Genomic DNA, 21,543 nt, shown 5'->3' with positions numbered 1-21,543 from the left:
TCCTCTCTTTGAACAAACACAGGGGCTCAGGGCAGATATCTGGCAGAGGTCCACTGCTCAAAGAGAAGGAGGATTATGTTGCTGCATGGCTAGTGAATCTCTAAAATTCATTACAGTGCCCGCAGCAGCCACCTTTTTTCTGTATTTACAATTGCATTCTGTGATCCGGCGAGTGTGTGTTTCACGTTGTTAGGAGCACAAATGAACCAGAAGGCAGGTTACAGTTGTAATTATAAGAACAGATCTCAGATCGAAACATAATTAGCGCTGGTTATATGGGGCGGGTTTGTACGCCTGAGACTTTCCTGCGTTGCACTGCATTCTATAAGGATCCTTTTGACGTAATATACTATCTTGTTCCCAATTACCACCTCCTTCTTTGGCTCGTTACCTTCTTGAATAACCCTGTTTTGCAAGCGACGGCTTTCTTTTGTATTTCTTTATTAACTTTTTAACAACTATTAAAAAGTTTAAAAAAAGGTATTAAATTCATTATTTTTGATAGTTTTGTTTAAACAGAACTCTAAATACTTTAGTTGCTACATACTGGTAGAAAGAAATATAGGGTAACCTTGGGCATTGAACATTCAAGTTAGTCTGAAATATAATTTTTTATTAAAAACACTATCAGGCTCAATTGAAAAAAGGATCCCTTTTTTAAAATGAGAGCAATGTTTTCTTTCTTAAATAATTACATGTGTCTATTTCCTCTGAGTTTGTTGTTGTTTTCAGGCGTTAGCCTCGTAACTCGCAGTCTCATCTTTAGAAATTGCCAGGAGATAGATGCTTTTTTTGTTTTTTTGATATGAAAGTAAAGTTTGTCTCGACGCTAAGAGAAAGTTTTGTCACCATCTGTCCACACGTAACAGACCATTTTTTTCCCGCAGTGACTTTATGCCATCATGGTAATGTGGATTTTTCCAGATTCAGGTTCCTCCTTCAATGTTGTCCTATTTGGTTAAATGGAAGTGGGATCAGATAGCTATGTGCTAAGGTAACAAAAACATTCAAATAAAATTAATATCGTCCCTTTCGTTACTGGTTTATTGATACTTGTAAACATCAAACAGAAACAACAGCAAAATCAAGAGCTGACGTTCTTCCACGTGTGTGATTATCGTCCCTCTTACATCAACGAGTTCATTTACAACGGTTGTCATGATAAGGTCATTGTGTAGAAAATATGGAAATGAAAGTCTAGTCCCTCTGAATCTCATCCGCCGAACCTGTCACACGCTTGGCTTTTGTTCAATTGCCTTTGAAATCAGGGGTGACAGGAATCCTATTGGAGTTGAGTCTTTATGTAATTACGTGATAAAATTCTATTGATTCAGACTGGAGGGCAGTATTAGGCTGAGTCGAGTTGTGCGACAAAAATGGTGTTTTTTTTTTTTTTGTTGTTGTGCCTCGTATGTCGTCTTCTTAGGACGATCGTGTGCTGTCTGTTACATTCTGTTCCGACACCTCTGGGATGTAAAACACATTCATAATCTCTCCAAGTTAATTAAGACATGTATCTGTCTGTACATTTGGAGATGAGATTGTATACTGTACCATTAAATAGGCAATAAAAGTAGGTCAATGTCACTATCTCTTTTTGTTATAATACAGTCCGTTCAGGATACTGCATTCACCGCCAAGTGTCCTGAGATACACAATATCTCAAGCAGCTTCACATTTCTGTACATGGTTTTTTATAATCTAGTTGTGCCTTTCAAATATTTCCCCCCTGTAAAGAAGACGTTATAAAACAAGTGTGCAAGATTTGCCACCCAGTTCCATGCCTGCGTGTCCTCCAAATATAACGAGGGTAACTTACAGGTCCCTCAAGAGGAAAAACCTCAAGGCATCACGTCCTTGTCCTGCTCTGCAACAGGCCACAAATCCAATTCAGGAAAAAAACAAAACAAGTGAGCGTAGGTCATAAACTCCGAATCATAAAGTGCTCTCCAGAAGCCACTCAGATCTGGAGAGCTTGTCCCTCGCCCGCCGAATGTTTGTCGTGCCCTCCAGCCGCGGCAGCTCGCCGCTCATCGACAGGCTCCGCTTGGAGCGCAGACCGGCTCCCGGTCTCGGGTAGGACATGTAACAGTGCTCCGCGAACGAGTCCGCGTTGAGGGAGTGTCTGCGGTTCACCCTCACGCCCCCGGTGGGCACGGTCATGTATTGCCGAGACACCTGGTGGTGGTGGTGGTGCCGCGGACCCCTGGGAGCCGCGGTCCATTTGGCGCCTCGAACCGCCGCGGCCGCCATTTTAACGTCCGAGGAGTTATTCCGGTTCATGTTGTCGAACTCGACATCCGCCCTAGCCTCGCCTCTGTGGCCGTCCCCGGGTTTGGACGGCGCGGGGCCCCGTTTGTGTCTGAGGACCCCCGGGGATGCCGGGTGCCAGCTGTGGCTGGCGGCGGAGGTAGACACGGTGCAGTCGGGGACGGTGGGCTTCGTCGCAGCCGCCGCCGCCGCCGCCACCGCCGCCGCCGCCGCCTGCCGTTGCTGCTTGGCCGTTTCCGGGGGCGGGAGCGCAACCCTCAGACATTCTTTGTCGTTCTTCTCCGGCCGAAGGACCTGCTTGGAGAGGGACTTCGGAATCCCGCATCCCTGCAGCTGCCCGTCGCTGCTGAGGGAACGCATGTCTCCCATTTCAAGAGCCTGGAAAAAAAAAGATGGAAGCCGTTCAGTCACGCCGTTATTAATCGAGACAATAGAACAAAAAGGTGGAATCATCACTCTGACCTTATCTACATCTCCTTGGTTACACACCCGGTAGCGCACGATGAGGAAGATGATGAAGGCGAGCACCGAGGCGACGATTATGCCTCCGATGATCACCACGATGGTGCCGCCGAGGAACTGCGACTGCATGAAGTGACACCGGAGGTACTGGGGCTCCGTGGTGAAGCGGACGCATCCGATCACCCTTGTGGCCGTCAGGGCGGTCACCTGGTCGTCGTATATGGCCAGGACGCACAGGTCGTACTGGGTGCCGGCGGCGAGGTTGTTGACCATGATGTTCTGGCTGGTGGGCGGGATCATTCTGCAGGGAAGAGGATTTCAGTCAAACGAGCGTAGATTCGAAGGGAAATTGTATTACACACTTCTTGATGTTTTTGGGGAAGGATGCACAGCATTGCAATCATTTATCTGCCACCGGGCTATTGAACATCCGTCAGGGCGTAATAGTTTTTGACATTTGATTTGTTCTTGCCAGCGACTTGACTGATAAACACTTGATTTTAACTGCTGGGTGAGGAGGGATTATTCCGCAAGTACAGCTTCTGAAAAAGCAAATGTGTTTGTTGGTGTTATGATCCTAAATTATTCTATTTGCACAAATTATGGCGGGGGCGGGGGTGGCGGGGCTGAGGGATCCTGATTAAAGACTGCTGTGCATGTCGGGTTCTCGGAGAGTTGTGCGTGAAGGCTCTGATGGTTTTTGTAAAACAACAGCAACGTCCTTTACCCTCCTTCTATCGGTCCTCGGCTTAGTGCTGACATTCTGTTTTGATTTTGTTGATTAAGCATTATCAGGCTTCTGCATATAATAAAGGATGCACTCTGGCGAAGGGGGGATTATGAGTTGAGGAATATCAGTCCAATACAGTGCATTAGTCCTCCCGGCAGGATAAACAGGCACCACAAATAATCGTGTAGACAGTCGGGCTCACATCTTAAAGCGAAGTATCCAATTAGAGGGATTATAAAGTCAAAATCAGGGCCAAAGGAATTTTAACAATCGCTCCACTACTCTGGCTTAGATACGTGGACTTTGCGATGAATGGACGGATGAATGGTTGGAACATTATGGACAGATTATTCTAGATGGATGGCTGGCTGAATGAAGGGAGGGATGGATGTATAAATGGATAGATGGATAGAGGGCTGGATGGACAGAAAGATGGAGAGAGGGATGTATAAATGTAGGCATAACATGTATATAATGGATAGATGATGGAAGTTGGATGGATGTATCCATGTATGGATGGATTAAAATTAATGGATTGAGTGAATGATGGATGGATGTATTGATGTATGGATATATAGATGTGTATTTGTTTAAATAAGTGGATACAAAGATGGATGGATGGATTGATATATAAATGGAAAAATTAATGGATTTATTGGACAGATAAATAAATGGATAGATAAAAAAATATGGATCAAAAGCGGATGGATGAATGTATAGATGTATGGAAAGAAGGATAGATGGTAATGATAAAATGGAAGGATAAATATAGATAGATAGATGATAAATGGAAACAAATAAGGATGGATAGATGGAAGGATAACTATATGAATAAATGGAAACAAATAGGAATGGAAAGATGGAAGGATAAATATATGAATAAATGGAAACAAATAGGAATGGATAGATGGAAGGATAAATATATGAATAAATGGAAACAAATAGGAATGGATAGATGGAAGGATAAATATATGAATAAATGGAAACAAATAGGAATGGATAGATGGAAGGTTTACTATATGAATAAATGAAAACAAATAGGGATGATAGATGGAAGGATAACTATATGAATAAATGGAAACTAATAGGAATGGATAGATGGAAGGATTAATATATGAATAAATGGAAACAAATAAGGATGAATAGATAAAAGGATAAATATATAAGAAGATGGAAGAACACATGTAAAAATATATGGAAGGATACATGGAACTTAACATTTATGTATAGATTAATCCATTAAAAAATATACATGCAAGGATAAATATAATAATATAATATAATAAATATCATAATATTGATGGGTGAATGGATGGAAAAGTAATTGATAAGGGTATGAACATATAGACGTTCATTTTAAGGTGGATTTTCAAACATTTTGAAGGTTTCTATGTGTAACTGCTATAAAAAACTGGGGCATCCCTGAAGGAAAAAAGCTGAAAACACAAAACACAGCATACAATGAAATCACTGACATAAATCAACTTCCACGTGACTGTAGGGCATGATTTGTTATTATTGTTCATTGAACTTTGCTTGAGGACACCACATGGAGATTTAAGGATCGTAAAATGCTGCACAGCCAACATTAGCAATTGTAAAAATGATTTATATAGTCTGTGCTTTTCTAGTTCCACTCCTAGTAAGCAGAGGAGTAAGTCAAATTGTCTTACCTGTAGACCAGTGAGTCATCATAGCTTCCGTTATATTGGATCTGAAACATTCGTATTCCCGGAATACTCCTCTGAAAGTTGAAGTTGACCATGGCCGAGGTAGACGTGGCCTCCGTGATCACCACTTTCTTTTCCTGGCTCGTCTTGGCGTTTCCCAGAGGCACGCCTCCCGCTTCGGGCCCAGTCTTGGTGACTGTGGCGATATCTGATGATCCCGGGTCGGGCTCCTGCTCCGCGATGGAGTTGTTGGTGATATGGGGGAGTTTAGTGATAACCAGATCCACGGTGGCCTGAGCTTCGCCCGCTGGGTTCGAGGCCACACACGTGAAGGAACCTGCATCATGAAACGATGATATCAACGCAGTTGAAATGCCTTTTTTTTCTGTACAAATCTAGTGCCAACAAGCATTAAATTTAGCATGACCATACGAGGCTTAATATCTCAGAAGTGGGAAATTAGGAGGGCAGCTTTAGGCGTATTAATTTGTTTACACGTTCAACACATTGTAAAAGAAAAGGAATTTCCTGGAAGTCTATAGTGGTATTGGTGCGATCGTGACCCTTTTTTTGGGGGCAGGAATACAGCGAACGCATCACTTTGACTGTCCTCTACAACAGTGATTGCCACAGCAGAAGCAAGGCAGTAGTTCTCTGAAGTGTTCTCTTTATTACGTCCCCTAAGGAGGTCCTGTTTTACTCTTGTCAGCACAATTAGACAAAAAGTGTTTGCAGGGAAAAGTTGATGGAGTCTGAGGAGGTGAAACAAGAGCCAGTGAGTCACAAGTGAGATTACATCTTGAGGAAGTGAAGAAAAAAAATCATCATACATTTTGATACGTTGATTATTATCTATTCAAGCGGAGCTGTCTGTGTGAGTTGAATTCATATTATCTCCCCTCACTATAGAGTGACTCAATATTTGTCCCCAACCTCCGATGTAAACAAATACTGCAGTCCTATAAATTTCTGCCCACACAAGCAAACAGCAAATCAGTCGGTATCGCAGGGAGCGCCGGTGTGTGAGTACAAACAAACCTGAGTCCTTGACGGTGCTAATGAGGATGTCCAGCGTTCCGTCGGTGTGTACCGTGGCCCTGGAAGAGTTGGACATGAGCCGACCGTCGGGGGCAATCCAGTGGATGATGGGATCTGGGTCACCTCTGGCCTTGCAGCGTAGGGCCACGCTCTGACCCTCCAGGGCTTGCATCTCCTGGTGAGCAGATAAACATGGCCATTCAGCTTTAGTATAGGTACAGATGTACCAGTGTTTACTCTTTTATTAACAATTGTGTTTTTCTAATCAGGGATACATGATTTCTCTATCAGTACGTCTATCAGTCCGTCAGTTAGCCCATCGTTTGTCCGTCTGGTGTGTCTGTCTCTCTCTCTGTCCGTCCATCCACCCGCCCATCCATTGATCTATCGTATCTATGGTACCCCTTTCCGTCTGTCCCACTATCTGTCCGTCCATCCATCCATCCATCCATCCATCCATCCATCCATCCATGCATCCATCCATCCATCCATCCATCCATCCATCCATCCATCCATCCATCCATCCATCCATCCATCCATCCATCCATCCATCCATCCACCCACCCATCCATCCATCCGCCCGCCCGCCCGCCCGCCCGTCCATCCATACATCCATCCATCCATCCACCCACCCACCCACCCATCCGCCCGCCCGCCCGCCCGTCAGTCCGTCCATCCATCCATCCATCCATCCATCCATCCATCCATCCATCCATTTATCTATCGTATTTATGGTACCCCTTTCTGTCTGTCCCACTATCTGTCCGTCCATCCACCCATCCATCCACCCATCCATCCATCCATCCATCCATCCATCCATCCATCCATCCATCCATCCATCCATCCATCCATCCATCCATCCATCCATCCATCCATCCATCCATCCATCCATCCATCCATCCATCCATCCATCCATCCATCCATCCATCCATCCATCCATCCATCCATCCATCCATCCATCCATCCATCCATCCATCCATCCATCCATCCATCCATCCATCCATCCATCCATCCATTTATCTATCGTATTTATGGTACCCCTTTCTATCCATCCATCCATCCATCCATCCATCCATCCATCCATCCATCCATCCATCCATTAGGATCCTTTAAAGTATATACTTTATTGAAAATTGTTGTGATTGTTTAAGCGCTTTGTGACCCTAGTCTGGAAAAGCGCTATATAAATAAAAATGACTTACTTACTTACTTACTTACTATTAAATGACAATTGACTAAGCAAGGCAACCACAATGTTTGTATTTAAAGGGATTAAGTAATTTGGCGCCATGTTCATACAAGCACAGAACTCTGGAAGCCGACAGGGAAGCTCACATACGCTGTGGGCACGGTAGATATTTTGGCAGGAGTGGACTTGAATGTGAGGTGCTAGTGGGCAAGAACTTTTAGACTAAGAGTGCTCTCTCGTGGTGGGCAGGAAACTGCCAACAAACAGACGGCAACTGATGAAATGCGCGTTGAGTTAGAGCCCAAAGTACTTCAAGTTCATTGACAAGTTAAAGAAGACGTTCGCCTTGAAGCGGAGGCTTCTGCAGCAACACTATTAAGAACTGTCGGAAGTCGTTGTGATCAACCGAACCCTCGGAAACTGTAGCAAAAGCATCGAGATATAGATCAGGAACATACAAACCAGTGCGCTTTTATTACATCTGGTATTATACGAAATGCACCACAAATGAGTCATTATAAAGTTTTGTTGGTCATTCACTGATAATTGTTAGATCTGTGTGAACATAATGAATCTGTGAGCAGATATTTAATACCTTCATTTCAAGTGTCTCTCCAAATGATTCAGTTTGAATTAAGTTTGGAATTAAACAAATTAGGATGCTTGGAAATGAATAAAACAGCAAGTAAAAGGCTGTCAGTACAACATGTTTTTGTATAATTATGGTAAATGCGCAAGCTGGATGTAAATTGGTTACCATAGCGTCTGCTATTTGACACGGTTTTGATCAGATTTAGTTTTGGATGCAGAATTCACGGCTTAATCACTGCCTGCCTTCGCTGCAGCTCATCACCCTGCAAAACAGCTATATATTCATTTGACAAGTGAATTCCTCCTTCCAAGGATGGCTTCTATGGGACACCAGACGTCTTCTTTTTTTTTTCCGGAAGGAAATCCAATATATATTTCATAACGTTCATTTAGCTGAGCAGGTAAAACGAGTCACACAGGACGAATAAGACTTTAAGGGCTGAGAGAGTAAATCATCGGGCGTCGAGAGAGATTTGAAAATGTGTCATGTTAAGTTAAATGTTCCACTCATGAGCAACGAGAGTCTCCATCTTTTTTACCTGAGAGTGCCTGGTGATGAGAGGAGGCTCGCAGAGGAACTCCTCTTCCGAAACGGTCCAGAAATAGCGACCGGCCAAATGTTGCGGTGAAGCACACGTCTCCAGATCGTCTTCTCGCCTCAGTCGCCGCAGCCAGAGCAGCTCGCAGTTACACCTCAGAGGGTTTCCTCCGAAGCTCAGCGCAAACGATGTAGGTCCCATAATCCCGGAGGTCGCCAAGACCCCTGCCCTTTGGAAAACCGGATCTGGAGGAAGCTTCTGAAGTTTGTTGGAGGTCACGTCCAACCTCTTCAGCTTCTGCAGGCCAGAAAACGTGCCTTCTGGGATGTAGCTGATCATGTTGTGGTCCAAGTTGAGCGTGTGGAGACTAGACATCCTCTGGATAGCGACCCAAGGAGCACCTTCCAAGTTGTTGTAGGACAAATCCAGCTCCTCCAGGGCCGTCAGGTCGTTGAAGGCGCCGATGTGGATGTGGGTGAGCTGGTTGTTGTTGAGGATGAGGTGGTGCAGCTTGGACATGCCGCTGAAGGTGTCGTTGGTGATGCGAGTGAGACGGTTGTTGTCCAGGTGGAGAGCTCGTAGATTCTCCAGGTCCTTGAAGGCGTGGGGGACGATGGAGCCGATGGTATTCCGAGACAGAGTCAGGTCCTGCAGTTTGGTCATGTTCGCGAAGTCCTTGCGTTTGATGCTGGTTACGAAATTATCCCCGAGACGCATCTCGACGGTGTGCCTGTCGATGTTGGGCGGCACGAACAACAGTCCCTTCTTGCCACACAGCGTCGCCAGATTCGGGTTGAGCACTTGGCAAACACAGCGCTTGGGGCAGATCTGAACTTTGTGGGCCTTCACAGCCACACTGAGGATGATCAGATAGATCAGCAGAGACTCCATTTGGCTTCTTCAGTCAAGTTAATATACCTGCAACACAAAGCAGACAGCAGAGCGCTTAGCAAACCAGATAAAGCAAAACAGACAATCTGTCACTGTGGTTTTGATCATCTGCTATCAAAAATTATCATTCCGGGAATTACACACACACTGTGAAATCCCCCTTTTTACATGTAGGGAGTCTTTTCTTCTGCCAGGTAATATCACTGCCAGCTCAGTGTTAAGATATAGAGTCCATACCCGACAGTCTGTTAGCAGGATCTAAAAAAAAACAATTACGACAGTGCAATCATACATGAAACTAATCAACCGCCTGCAGCTATGATACTGATTCTTCCTCCACCGTCTCTTTTTGGTACGATTGCCCTTTAAACGCTCCAGCGATCATGCAATAATATTTGGTTTGTGTGTAGAATGAAGTGCACTGGATGGGTGTTCCAGAATGGGTCCGGATTCAGGCCGATATCTTCCACGATCACATCGCCACGAGGAAGGGATGATGGCCCCGGTGCCTCCGGGAGGATGTGCTCTTCCTCCCTATTGATTTTCTCCATGCTGCAACTCTTACTTATGACACAGGCGAAGATGGTGGATAAAAGGCTCCGTTTGATGAATCCCGAGTCCTTTGTCAGGGATATGGCGTGTCAAGAAGAGAGAAGATCGAGTCACAATTACCCTAGTGCGCGACTCAAAAGTGTTCTGACATTAGCCGTGATTATATTGAGATCTTTAATGGATTGTCCATATCAGGTGAAGATACACCTTGATCCCATGATGCATCAGCTCTAAGCTGGGGATAATCTATTCACACCAAGTGGCTTTGAAGTTGAGACTGCATTTTTACTTCTTTTCTGGACAAAAACGTATTGTTATTATATATCGCTGCGGTCAGCAGTTGTGGTTATAAAGAGCCACTCTCTATTCGCCACTTGTCGGTGAACACCTTTGTGATTTAAATCCTCCGTTGTGCCTCAGATGTGACATATCACCCGTAGTATAATAACCTTGACAGTCCAATAAATGGAATATCATTGAGTAAAGTAAGCATATGTCAGAGTGGGACTGACATGAGGCCACATGGGGCTGTGAGAAGTTGTTTTTTTTGTGTTTTTCTTTTGACAGCCTGATGAAATATACCAGAGGCCCTTCAGGAGGCTGGAAAACGGGTCACCTTAAATGCCATAAAATTGTAATAGGAGTGTTATGAGTGGAGGAGGCACTCGGGGGATGACATTTTCATGGATACTGCTGATCAAGCAACAATGTGTCAATGTCTTTCCCCGACCCATTTTTTTTACAACTATGGAGAGTCATGCTTCGTCTATAAAGCAGCAGCTGTGCGGGTTATCTCTGCTCCCACATTGTTAAATGCACCCTAGAATAGCTCTTGCTAAATCATGTCGCTGGCTGAATAGACACCGTCATAGCTGTTGTGCATCGCATGCTTATGAAATATGCAGAGCGACAAGCTGGCATCTTGTCGGGTTTGTGTGCCACGTGTCGAAGTCACGGCCTGAAGGCCAAATCCAGCCTGGCTTTTGGTCATTTTTATGTGGCCCCTAGGGGGGTTAAAACTCAATGCAATACTAATTCAAAGTACACTAAAACAGATCATGTTCATGTAGTGACAAGCAGACACCAGTGTCAAAGTTTTTCCAGTTTGACACATTGTTTTTCGAGCAACACTTACACGTAACAGTAATTACCCAGAAAGTTGATGCAGGTAGAAGGACGAACTTGACTCGAGTAAAACAAGTGTCTCTTGTGTAATGAGGTGGAGACGGTCTTGAACCAGAGAGCTGTGCAAAAATGATAATGACTTAAAGCTGACAGTGAATTCTGGTTCAAATAGTTTCTTGAGTTATTATATATATTTTTTTTGTCTGCCCCTTGTTTGGACTGAGATTGGGATTTTACTGATACTAATCCCGTCCCCAACTTCCTCCCAGTTAGGCATGACTTTAACAATAAACTACTCTTTTCCATATCCAAGTATCCCCTCTCTGCCTCCATGTTGTACTCTCTGCTTATTCTTTCACGAAAATAACGCATGGTTAATAGAGCAAACATAAAGTAGCTCGAGTAAATCTGGTACACAATGTTTTTGATATATGTCAAGTCCTTTTTTTATTTATTGTTTCATGCTGCTTTTTTATTTATCCTTGGTCATTTCTTCTAATCTTGTAAATACAGTCCAAGAGCAATTTTTATTTAATATTTATTTTTGAATGAGCAAGTAAATATCTCACCCTTTTATTTTTAATATAAAAGGTGAAAAGTCTATGTACTGTAGTGTACCATTCTAGCTGTGTCCTAATACTGCGTTATTATCAATGGGATTATCTTCTATTGGCAAATACCTTCACAGCAACATAGCAGATGGTTTAAGTGACAGAAGTTATTGCCCCGATATAATCACCAAAGAAGCTGTTTAAAAAGATTAGTGTGCGAAGGTTTGGTGTGTGTTTGTGTGCATCGGCGTAGAGAAAGCTAAAGGCGTACATAAACGTGTACGGCTTCTGGGTGCGCAATGAGGCAAAGAGGACCTGCTACTTCCAAACTCTGGAATGGTGCTGAAGATTTGATATTGATTCACTCGCTGGAGATCACAGCCCCTTGAACCCCCCCCTCCAACCCTCTTGAGAAGTCGACCAAAGGAGACGAAATGGGGTTAGAAAGCTAAACCCGTCAAAAAAATCCGTCCAAAGGACAAAAAGGACGGCGTCTATGGGATGAGCCAGTAGATGGGATATTTATTTCAATGTCTCTAATTTGCATTTAATCACAGGCGCTCCATTGAGATCTGCATAACAGGTTGCACTCATCAGGTACACCAACAAATAAGCAGATAATCAATCAATGCTCTCATCTATCATGAGCTTCATCTTCAAATGTCACAGCCTCCTGGAAAACCATTACTCCCCGAGTTGTGCTGTTCAGAATAATGGGCTAAATTGGAAGGGCTGAAAATAACCCTCTTAATAAACACAAATATCCGATACCGTTGCATTAACCTCGATCCATACCATCGGTTTATCTATCCGTCTATATATCTTGGAGGCTGTAAAACAATTAGACTATGTTCCCACTGCTTACAAGTGATCTTAATCCAATGTTTTCACTCATATGACGTGATTTTTTTTTTTAAAGACTTAGACTTAGATTGTATCATCTTGTTCTTTCTCTTTATTTCTCTCTGTTCTTGTTCTAATCTTGTTCTTGGTCTAATTGGAAAAAAAACAATTTCCCGAAGGAGACCTCCAGAGGGATCAATAAAGTTCTACCTAACCTAACCTAACTTAAAGTGTGAACAGCACAAGTTGCATTGAATCTTATATTTTCCAATTAAAATCGGATTCATAGCTGATTTTTTGGATAGCGACCTAATGTGACTTAATTCTGACCAACGCTGTACGTGAGAGGAGGGTACGACATTCACAGATACTCGATCAGACATTGGATAAATGTTTCCATTTCTGGTGGACTAAAAAAAGCCCTATACATACAGTGCTATTTTACTTGTTGCCTCAATGATCAACTGCTCATGCTGGTCACTTCATGAGCTTGAGCTGTTCATACCGCATCCATAGACAGGCCACATTTAAATACGTAAAGTGATAAAAATTGATTTCAGCAGTACTTCAGAAATTTTCATGAAGACTTGAACTGCAGTATCGAACTTCGGTACTTTTGTGACACTTTATTCAATTCTTCTGTTGTAAGAAAGGTTTTTTTGGCACTGGGAGTTCTTTGTGATTTTTATTTGCCAAGAAATTAAGTGGAAATTTACAGAAGCGGAAACGTTTTTAATATGAGTAATGTCATTTTCTCATTGTTAGAATTTATCTCATAAAATCCGTATCGAAAAAAAGTATCGTTCAGTAACCGGTATCGTAATAAAGGAACCTGTATTGAACATTTTCACTCAATACCGAACCCTAGCCTTCGAAGCTCTACTTTTCCTCCTTTTAGTTTAATTGCAGATTTCATGCCGCCCTGTTTTTGCTGTTGATGTTTAAATGCTGTAGATCGGCGCTGCTATTTGATTGAATGTTTTACATACTTTGCGGCAAGATAAAGTATGCTAAGGTTGGTGTAAAATCATAACAATATTTATCATTAAATAGCCTGATAACTGTAGAGGTTGTTGTTTTTTTTACCTTCTTTGTTAGCAATAACAGTTGGTGAACCTCATGAGAAAAAAACTATAAGGAATATAGATAGAAGAATCTTTAGAAAATGGTCAAACTTTTATTGACAACAGAGTTCTGTACTACAAATATTCAGATGATAATTATATTTGATGTGACACCTATACAGTGGTCCATTGCAATATCTTGGATCAAAGATTATATTATTTTATGGAGGTACAGCGCATATATATTGTAGAACACTGCAGTCAGAGACCCACACTGTTACAAATATGTGATTAATATCCTCCTCAGATACACATCAACAAATCAAGACCAAAGTACCTAGTGGGAGGCACTAATCACCGCATCCACTTTACTGATGGTGACAGAAAAACTGTCAACTCCCATGATGCCTTTCTTCACTCTGCTCTATTTAGTGGCGACTGATTGTTTGCTACAATCCTGAACTATAATTCTACGCCTGTTGCTAAGTCTACAATGATTGACAGCTGTGATTGTTTGTTCAAATCACTGCTACTTAGATGATTGTTGAGAGGGATGGAAAATCATAAGTTTGCAAATGAATGTTGGTAAAAAATTAAAGTGAAAAATAAAATGGTCACTTCTTTTAAGATTTCTTCAATGAGCAAAGGGTTTCAGAACTTAACCCCCGCAATAAACCAACGACAACCATATACAATAAAAAAACAAATTATGTTGGTCCCAAAATTCATTCATTTATTCATTCATTTTCTACCGCTTTATCCCTCATAGGGGTCCGCGGGGAGACTGGAGCCTATCCCAGTTTCATTGGGCGAGAGGCAGGGGACACCCTGGACAGGACACCAGTCTGTCGCAGGGCACACAAAGACAAACAACCATTCACACACACACTCATACCTATGGACAATTTCCCAAAGTTCTCAATCAACCTCTGTATGTATTTGGACTGTGGGAGGAAACCGGAGTAAACCCAATTTGCACCTTAAATTCCAAGAAATGCAATTTGATGAATGATTAATTTTAAATATTTTGCCATATGGGGAAAGCCTGCATACCCCTCAACAATACACGGCCATTGCTACATGTAAAGTTCTTAGCTAAAAGTGGGAAAACCTCTGAAAAAAATCGATCTACTGGCCTGCTGGTGTTTTGTGGCAACAGGCCTTTCGAACAGAAACTGCGTTGATCACCTTGATTTTCGCCCGAGCAAAAATGATGCCTTGTTTATCTCGCCTACACCCGCGTGTCACATGTCAGCGTCTCGGCGCTAACTCACCTGGGTCGTTCAGAGCGAAAGCAGCTGGACGTCTGTCGCCAAAAATAAGCTCTGTTTGTGTAAAAGAAAAAGCGATGCTCCAACATGATGGTAAAGCAGTATCGACGAAGCAGTGAAACAAGCCCCTGAGTCTGCCCTGCTTTATGGCACCAAATGGGGGGCTGCTGCCACATCTGCTGAAGTGGATCATATTTTGACTGAGGTGAAATTTTATTTGGTGCGAGAGCTCTCTCAGTGTAGCCCAAAGCCAACATCCTGACCAAACACTGATGCCGTCGAAGCTTTTTTTCGAAAGCGACACATCTGTGTTTGTGGACGCTGGTTGTGTCGCTGTGACTGCCTTTTCCTCGCGAAGCTGCCAATGTTAAATGTGATAACTCTTGGGTGACAGCCTTGATGCCATGGCAACACAGAGACGTCAGTTTTTTGTGCGAGATCAAATCAGCGGCTCATTTGCTGATGGACTTACATCAAGGACTATCATTCGAGAGTTGAAATAAATAGTGGATTGTGGAAGATTTTGGTTAACGATTTCTTCAAACAATCCTTATTAAGGAGGACAATGGTTTTCCGACTGTAATCTAAGAGGTTCCTTTGGTTTGAATCCAGCTCCTGACTCCTTCATTGTGACGTTGTTCTGTGTCCTCGAGGCACTCTAGTTTCCTCCCACAGACCAAAAACAAACAGAGGAAGATTCATGTCTATAAATTGTCTGCAGTTCCGAGTCGCCGTCTGTGCTAAATCATTCTTATAACGTTCATATTTATGTTGCTTTAAATTTGAATTTATTGATTATACACTGACACACCTTTGACCTCTCGATGATATATATCATTCGTATTTTCAGCATCAGAGATGCATTCGTCTCTTGTGAGATACAAAACCCATTGCTCTAAAATGGCACAAATCTACTGGACTCGTCTGGCACCATCGTAGTCTTGGCCTGAAGGACCACATGGGACGAAAGAAAAATTGGATGAAAGAAAAAGAGCCTTTAAAATATGGGAAACTTGACAGTACTTCAGTAACAGGAAGTAGAAATATCAAGTTTAATTTTGCCTTTTAAATTATATTTGATTATATATAACTGTATGTATTAGTACACCTTATTTTGAACTTCTAAATATAAAAAGTCAATGCACATAAAAAAGTTACCATAAAGTATTGTCTTTTAAACTAATATAATTTAACATTACATTTCAGAATTATATAACTATGCTTGAATCCATTGGGAAATTAGATGCAAGTACAGAAATTAAAAAAAGAAAATGAACTAGAACTGCAAAATAGGGCCGAATAGATGCAGACAAAGGACCACAAGTAGCCCGTGTGCCCAATTTAAACAGGTCTGGTTTTAGCCTCTCATGCAGTATTACACCGACCAGTACACTTACCCAATTCATTATGTTGACAAGGTGTGTACAAAAAAAATGTCAATGCATAAATAGAACAGCTGTTCATCAGCATAGCCTGAAATAGCTCAATTTGACACACTTGTACTGTGGTAATCTGGGATGGAAAATTGATATTTCCTGTGTCTGCAAATCAGATAGAAGGAATATCTTTATTTCTAAAAGATAGAAGGATAGAAGGAATATCTTTATTTCTAAAAGATAGAAGGATAGAAGGAATATCTTTATTTCTAAAAGATAGAAGGATAGAAGGAATATCTTTATGTCTAAAAGATAGAAGGATAGAAGGAATATCTTTACGCCTAAAGGTCTGTTGCGATGATGCTTGTGACTACCCGGGATCTTCTCCCAGGAGAAAGAATGCAGATTCCCTGGATGCTACTTGGAAATACCACAACTCCACATTTCACAGAAAATGTATCCGTGGAGCTTTTTTTTTTTTTGATTCATTTGTGAAAATCTGCCAATTCCTCTGCGAGAGACGCACAGCTATGGGGGGGACGCGCTAAATCCATCTTCGTGTTTGTGAAATTGAACCCACTGTTACAGTGGATTTTTTTTTTTTTTCAATGTTACGTTCTACAAATTCGAGGAAACAAGGACGCCTAAAATGAATCCCATAATCGCTCGTTCCGAGTTCAACCTCACAGACAGATTATTACCTTTGACTGTCTGAGTTCATATCTTAATATTCTATAAAAGAAGTCCTTAAAGCCTAATGTGCAGTAGTGGTTTATTTGGGTCAGGGACTGTGCTGGGAGCTGCAGGACAGCCAGGATGCTGCTCACACAAACACCTTAATCCAGCGAGATCAGGTGCAGGTATCTGCACATGTAACGCGCTCCATAATAATAAGGGCATCAACCCCAGTGCAGAAAAGGGCAAAGCAAGTATGAGGCGTGGGCCCCCCCCCAAAAAAAACCCCACAGCTGGAGCAGTTACACTCCTGCCTGGGGCTCTCATGAATAATAAGACATGTGATAACTAACCCTGGAACACACGTCATGTTGGAACAGAGATCAGCATCAGTCACCTGGCAACACACACCGACACACACACTCTCTCCAATTAGAACTGATTCATGGTGTGAGGTTTTTTTGCAATGAACCAGAAAAACCGCATCGATGTTTAAATAGTACTGATGTGGTGGTGAAGGGGGGGTTGGTTGGTTGGTGGTGGGGTGGATTTTTTTTTTTTTTTTTGACCTTGCGGTGCAGGTCCTGGTGAGTTCCAGCCACAACCCTGATCGAGACCTGATGGCTACCGAAAGGGAACTAGTTCAAGTCCACAATGCGGCTCTTGGACAACACCATCCTCTCTCTTTCTCTCTCCCTCTCTCTCTCTCTCTCTTTCTCTCCTTCTAAAAAATCCGCTACATTCCATCGGGGCTGCGAGATAGTGGACTTACCTTGCAGATGAAGCCTCCAGTCGAATGCGCTCATGTCCCCCTTTCCCCTGGAGAGCCGGGACCTGACTTGATAATAATTCAGGTGTCCCGAGTGTCAAAAAATAAATAAATAAAAAAATCCAACTAGATCGTGTGTCGGCCTGCGATGCCGCCGATGCCCTTCAAGAAATCCATCAGATAAAAAAGCACGAACCCCTTTGGAGATCCAGAGATGAAAACCCCCTCAGATTCCCCTTGTCGTGAGGAGGGGAGTCAGGAGGGTCCTGGTGCGCCTCCACGCCAGAGAAACGCCTCTCAGATGCGTCCAGATGTTGCGATCGCTTTCACTCTTCTTTTTTTTCTATCCTCTCTCAGCTCAGTTTAATCCCGATTGACTGAAAGCTCGCTGGCCGTCGCTGAAAACCCGCCTCCTCTCGAGCAGTCAGCGACCCGGCTCCATTTCTGACCAGAGGTGCTGTGCTCGGAATGGTAATGTGCGCGCGCGGAGCTGCACACAGAGCGCGTGTTGTGTTGTGTTGTGTGCGCGCAGACAGAAGCCTCCCAGCCTCTCTGCGAGCCTGCCATCATCATTTATTCATGCACACTCAACTCCACCTCACCAGGAAGATGCACGAGGCCTATCACATTCTCTCTGGGAAGAAAAAAAAAGACATTTAATTAGAATTAAAAAGGTGATCAGAGGCTAAGATTGCAGACACTTGATCATTTAAGCAAAGTGTAGAATTACTGCTCGAAAAAGTTTCAACTGGTTTTAAAATGAGTGACCCCTTCTAAAAAATGGAACCTTTAAGTACCTTTAAGTGCAAGTTATTTCATTTAACCACCACCTCCAATTGTTGTTGCAACAACTGTTAAAATTAAATTAAACACCATTTTACCACTTGCAGAAATACAATAAAACACAGAAGCTACCAAACATGGATGCCCTACTTTTGACAAATAAAAGTAAAGTTGCTTCTAAGAGTTAATGTGAAATAATATTGTATAATGTTCTTAATGTTACTTAAAATATATTGAGTATTTATTCAGAACATTTGGGCGTGTCGTTGGTATGTTTCTCTGGGTTGTAACAACCTGCATATTTATTTATTTTCTAAGCATGTCATTAATTTCTGGGTTTTTTAGCGCCTCATCCATCCTTTTTCACCTTTCCATTCATCCATCCTTCGCCCAACCATCCCTTCATCTGTATCCATCCCTCCATTTATTCATTAATATGTCTATCCATCCATCCAAAATTAATATTGCCTTTTTGATCCATCCTCACATCCCTCGTCTATCTATCATCCATCTGTCTTGCCATCCATCCATTTATACATCAATTTGACTATCCAGCCTAACCCCTTTTTAATATATCCTTCCCATCCATCCTTACATCCATCATCTAACCATCCGATGCGTCTGCCCATACTTACATCCGTCCAACCCCCATTTATCCATCCATCCTTACATCTGTCCAACCCCCATTTATCCATCCTTTCTTACATCCATCATCTAACCATCCGATGCGTCTGCCCATCCTTACATCCGTCCAACCCCCATTTATCCATCCATCCTTACATCTGTCCAACCCCCATTTATCCATCCTTTCTTACATCCATCATCTAACCATCTATGCATCTGCCCATCCATCCATCTGTCCATCCCTATATGCATCAAACCACCCATTTATCCATCCATCCTTACATCAATCATCCAACCCTCCATCCATCTGTCTGTTTATTAACCCTTCCATCTGTTCATCTATCTATTTATTCATTGTTCCATCCATCACCCATCCCTCCTTACATCAATCATACAACCCTCTATCCAGCTTTCCATCCATTCCTCAACCCATCCTTTTTTCCATCCAACCATCCATCCTTACAAGTATCAATGCAACGATCTGTTATCTGCTAATTATAATTATAAATAACAATATAATTATTGTGAAGGTGCAGCAGTTCCCATTTCATACTGGTGACCAAGCTGCTCTGTAAGGGAGAATCCTGACAGCCCACTAAATGGAATTGAACCCACATCTAATGGCTATTGATGAGAGTAGGTGCAAACATTTGACCTAAGACCTACATCTTCTAAGACCATGCTTTGTTCTCAGATACTTAAACCCACCTGGGTACCCATGACACTCTATTACACTTTGGACAAACTCATAGTAATGCTGACCAAGTGGTCAGCTGAGACTAACCACTCATTAGCTCCAATAATGTATGTTTGTTGTTTTTAAATTACCCTACAATTATTTTTGACAGATACTGACAGACGAGGATAACATAACCTCCTTGGCAGAGGTAACAAAGTTGCTCAACATGTCCACGAGGAGACAGAGGTCTCTGACTGTCTCCAGTGCATCCTGAGGATGTCTTTATGAGACTTAGCGATGGATAATGAATCAATTATTTAAAAACTTTCTTTCATTAGCAATAACATTATAGCCAAACATGTTTAGGAAGAATTATAGCTGCAAACCTGCATCGATGGTCTCAGGTGTTGGAGAAAAAATAGCATGTGGATGAAGATAAATGGTCATAGTTCTACACATCTTATACTTTGGGACTTTGGGACCGGTTCTCTTCAGCATTCCAGGCCCTCAGAAGCATGAGTTGGACACGATCAATATATACTTTTTTTTTATCCCCACAGGGACATTCTGTAAGAGGATTGGCTTATATTGTCAAGTCTGTCATTCATTATTGATGTTAGCATTAAAACAAACTGGTTTCTGAAGCTTAAAATAACATTTCATGTCCATCCTCAGAGAATGGGTTTAGTTTTTCCTCATTTCTGTCATTTTTCCAGTCCGAGTTAAAGTTATTTCATTAGTTACCAAATGAGAATAATGATGTTTTTGTGTATGTTTGGAATAGTTGTTTGTTTTGACGTAAACAAAAGTATGGCAGAGAGAAGCGAGAAGACACTGAAATCTAAACTTTTAGAGTTAAATTGCAGAAATAGATCCAAGAGTCATTGTTATGTATATATGTATGTATAGTTTCCAGAATGTTTACATTAACTTTAAGAAATTTGTAAAAAAAAAGAAGTTTCTTGTTGTTCTTGTTTTCTGTCTCGTTCACTGTGTGTCTTGTGACTGAGTTGTTTTTTTGTGGACTTTCATTTCTCGTTTTTCCACTGGAATCACTTTGCATATTTACTTCTTCTACTCAATTTTTGGACATTATGTTGTTTTCTAAACAAGCTCCTGGATTACTAATCTTGTAGGCTTTTAACATCGTCTCCTCATTATATTACCATTTGTAACATAACTATTATATACTTTTATGTTTTGTTATATAACTTTGCAGTTTTGATACACCACCATGTACATTATTTGTCTATGACAAGCTCACTGTTTCTCTAAGTGACAACACAGAGAGCAGATAAAATCATTCAAACCCTTGAAGGAGCCAAGGTCTAAAGCATTAATATCATTTTATCTTTGGTTAGAAACGACTTTATAAGCCTAACTTTACTTTAAGGAAACAGATTTTGTTTCAAATGTAATTTAAAGTATAATTTAAACTAAATTTATACCTGATAGCTTGGCTAGTTGATAAAAGTGCTAGCTTCGGTTGGACTGAGGTCAAATTTACCTACTTGTAATTCGTTGAATCGTTCATTTTTTAAGATTAGAATATGAATTTTCTAAGTCTCCATTTGAAAAACAAACCTATATTATTTTTAAATGAAATACAGGATACTTTTAAGACAGAAAAAAATGTATATATTTGAAAAACATCTGCATATTTCTTAAAATTGATGCATAATGTATGTAAGGGAACCACATTGTTCACAATAAAATGATATTAATAGCCATTTATGCCTAGAGTGACAAAATATATATATCCACAGTTTGAATGTGAAAAATGTTTTATCTAAGTTTGTTGAAAAAAAAACTTAGATAAAAAACCTAATGTATCATTAGATAATTCATTG

General features: G+C 41.7%; 1 protein-coding gene across 2 annotated transcripts; it reads right to left on the bottom strand.

The window, feature by feature from the left end:
• Window positions 1-1,026: 1,026 nt before the first annotated feature.
• lrfn5b (leucine rich repeat and fibronectin type III domain containing 5b) lies at window positions 1,027-18,054 on the bottom strand. 2 transcript variants are annotated; one of them, XM_087812767.1, is made up of 6 exons: window positions 17,602-18,054; window positions 8,491-9,398; window positions 6,172-6,346; window positions 5,137-5,470; window positions 2,734-3,034; window positions 1,027-2,649 (listed from the first exon to the last, which is right to left on the bottom strand). In XM_087812767.1, exons 2-6 carry the CDS (start codon window positions 9,379-9,381, stop codon window positions 1,936-1,938), a joined length of 2,415 nt encoding a protein of 804 aa, XP_087668893.1. In that variant the 5' UTR covers window positions 9,382-9,398; window positions 17,602-18,054; the 3' UTR covers window positions 1,027-1,935. The 2 variants fall into 2 exon arrangements, with proteins under 2 accessions (XP_087668893.1, XP_087668894.1); XM_087812768.1 differs by having other exon boundaries at window positions 8,491-9,408; window positions 17,611-18,054.
• Between the last annotated feature and the right edge of the window lie 3,489 nt (window positions 18,055-21,543).

The sequence above is a fragment of the Callionymus lyra genome, chromosome 17 (assembly GCF_982586985.1).
Source record: "Callionymus lyra chromosome 17, fCalLyr1.hap1.1, whole genome shotgun sequence".
Lineage (NCBI taxonomy): Eukaryota > Metazoa > Chordata > Actinopteri > Syngnathiformes > Callionymidae > Callionymus > Callionymus lyra.
The sequence above is the reverse complement of the archived record's forward strand: the minus strand, read 5'-3'. Positions and strand labels throughout refer to the sequence as shown.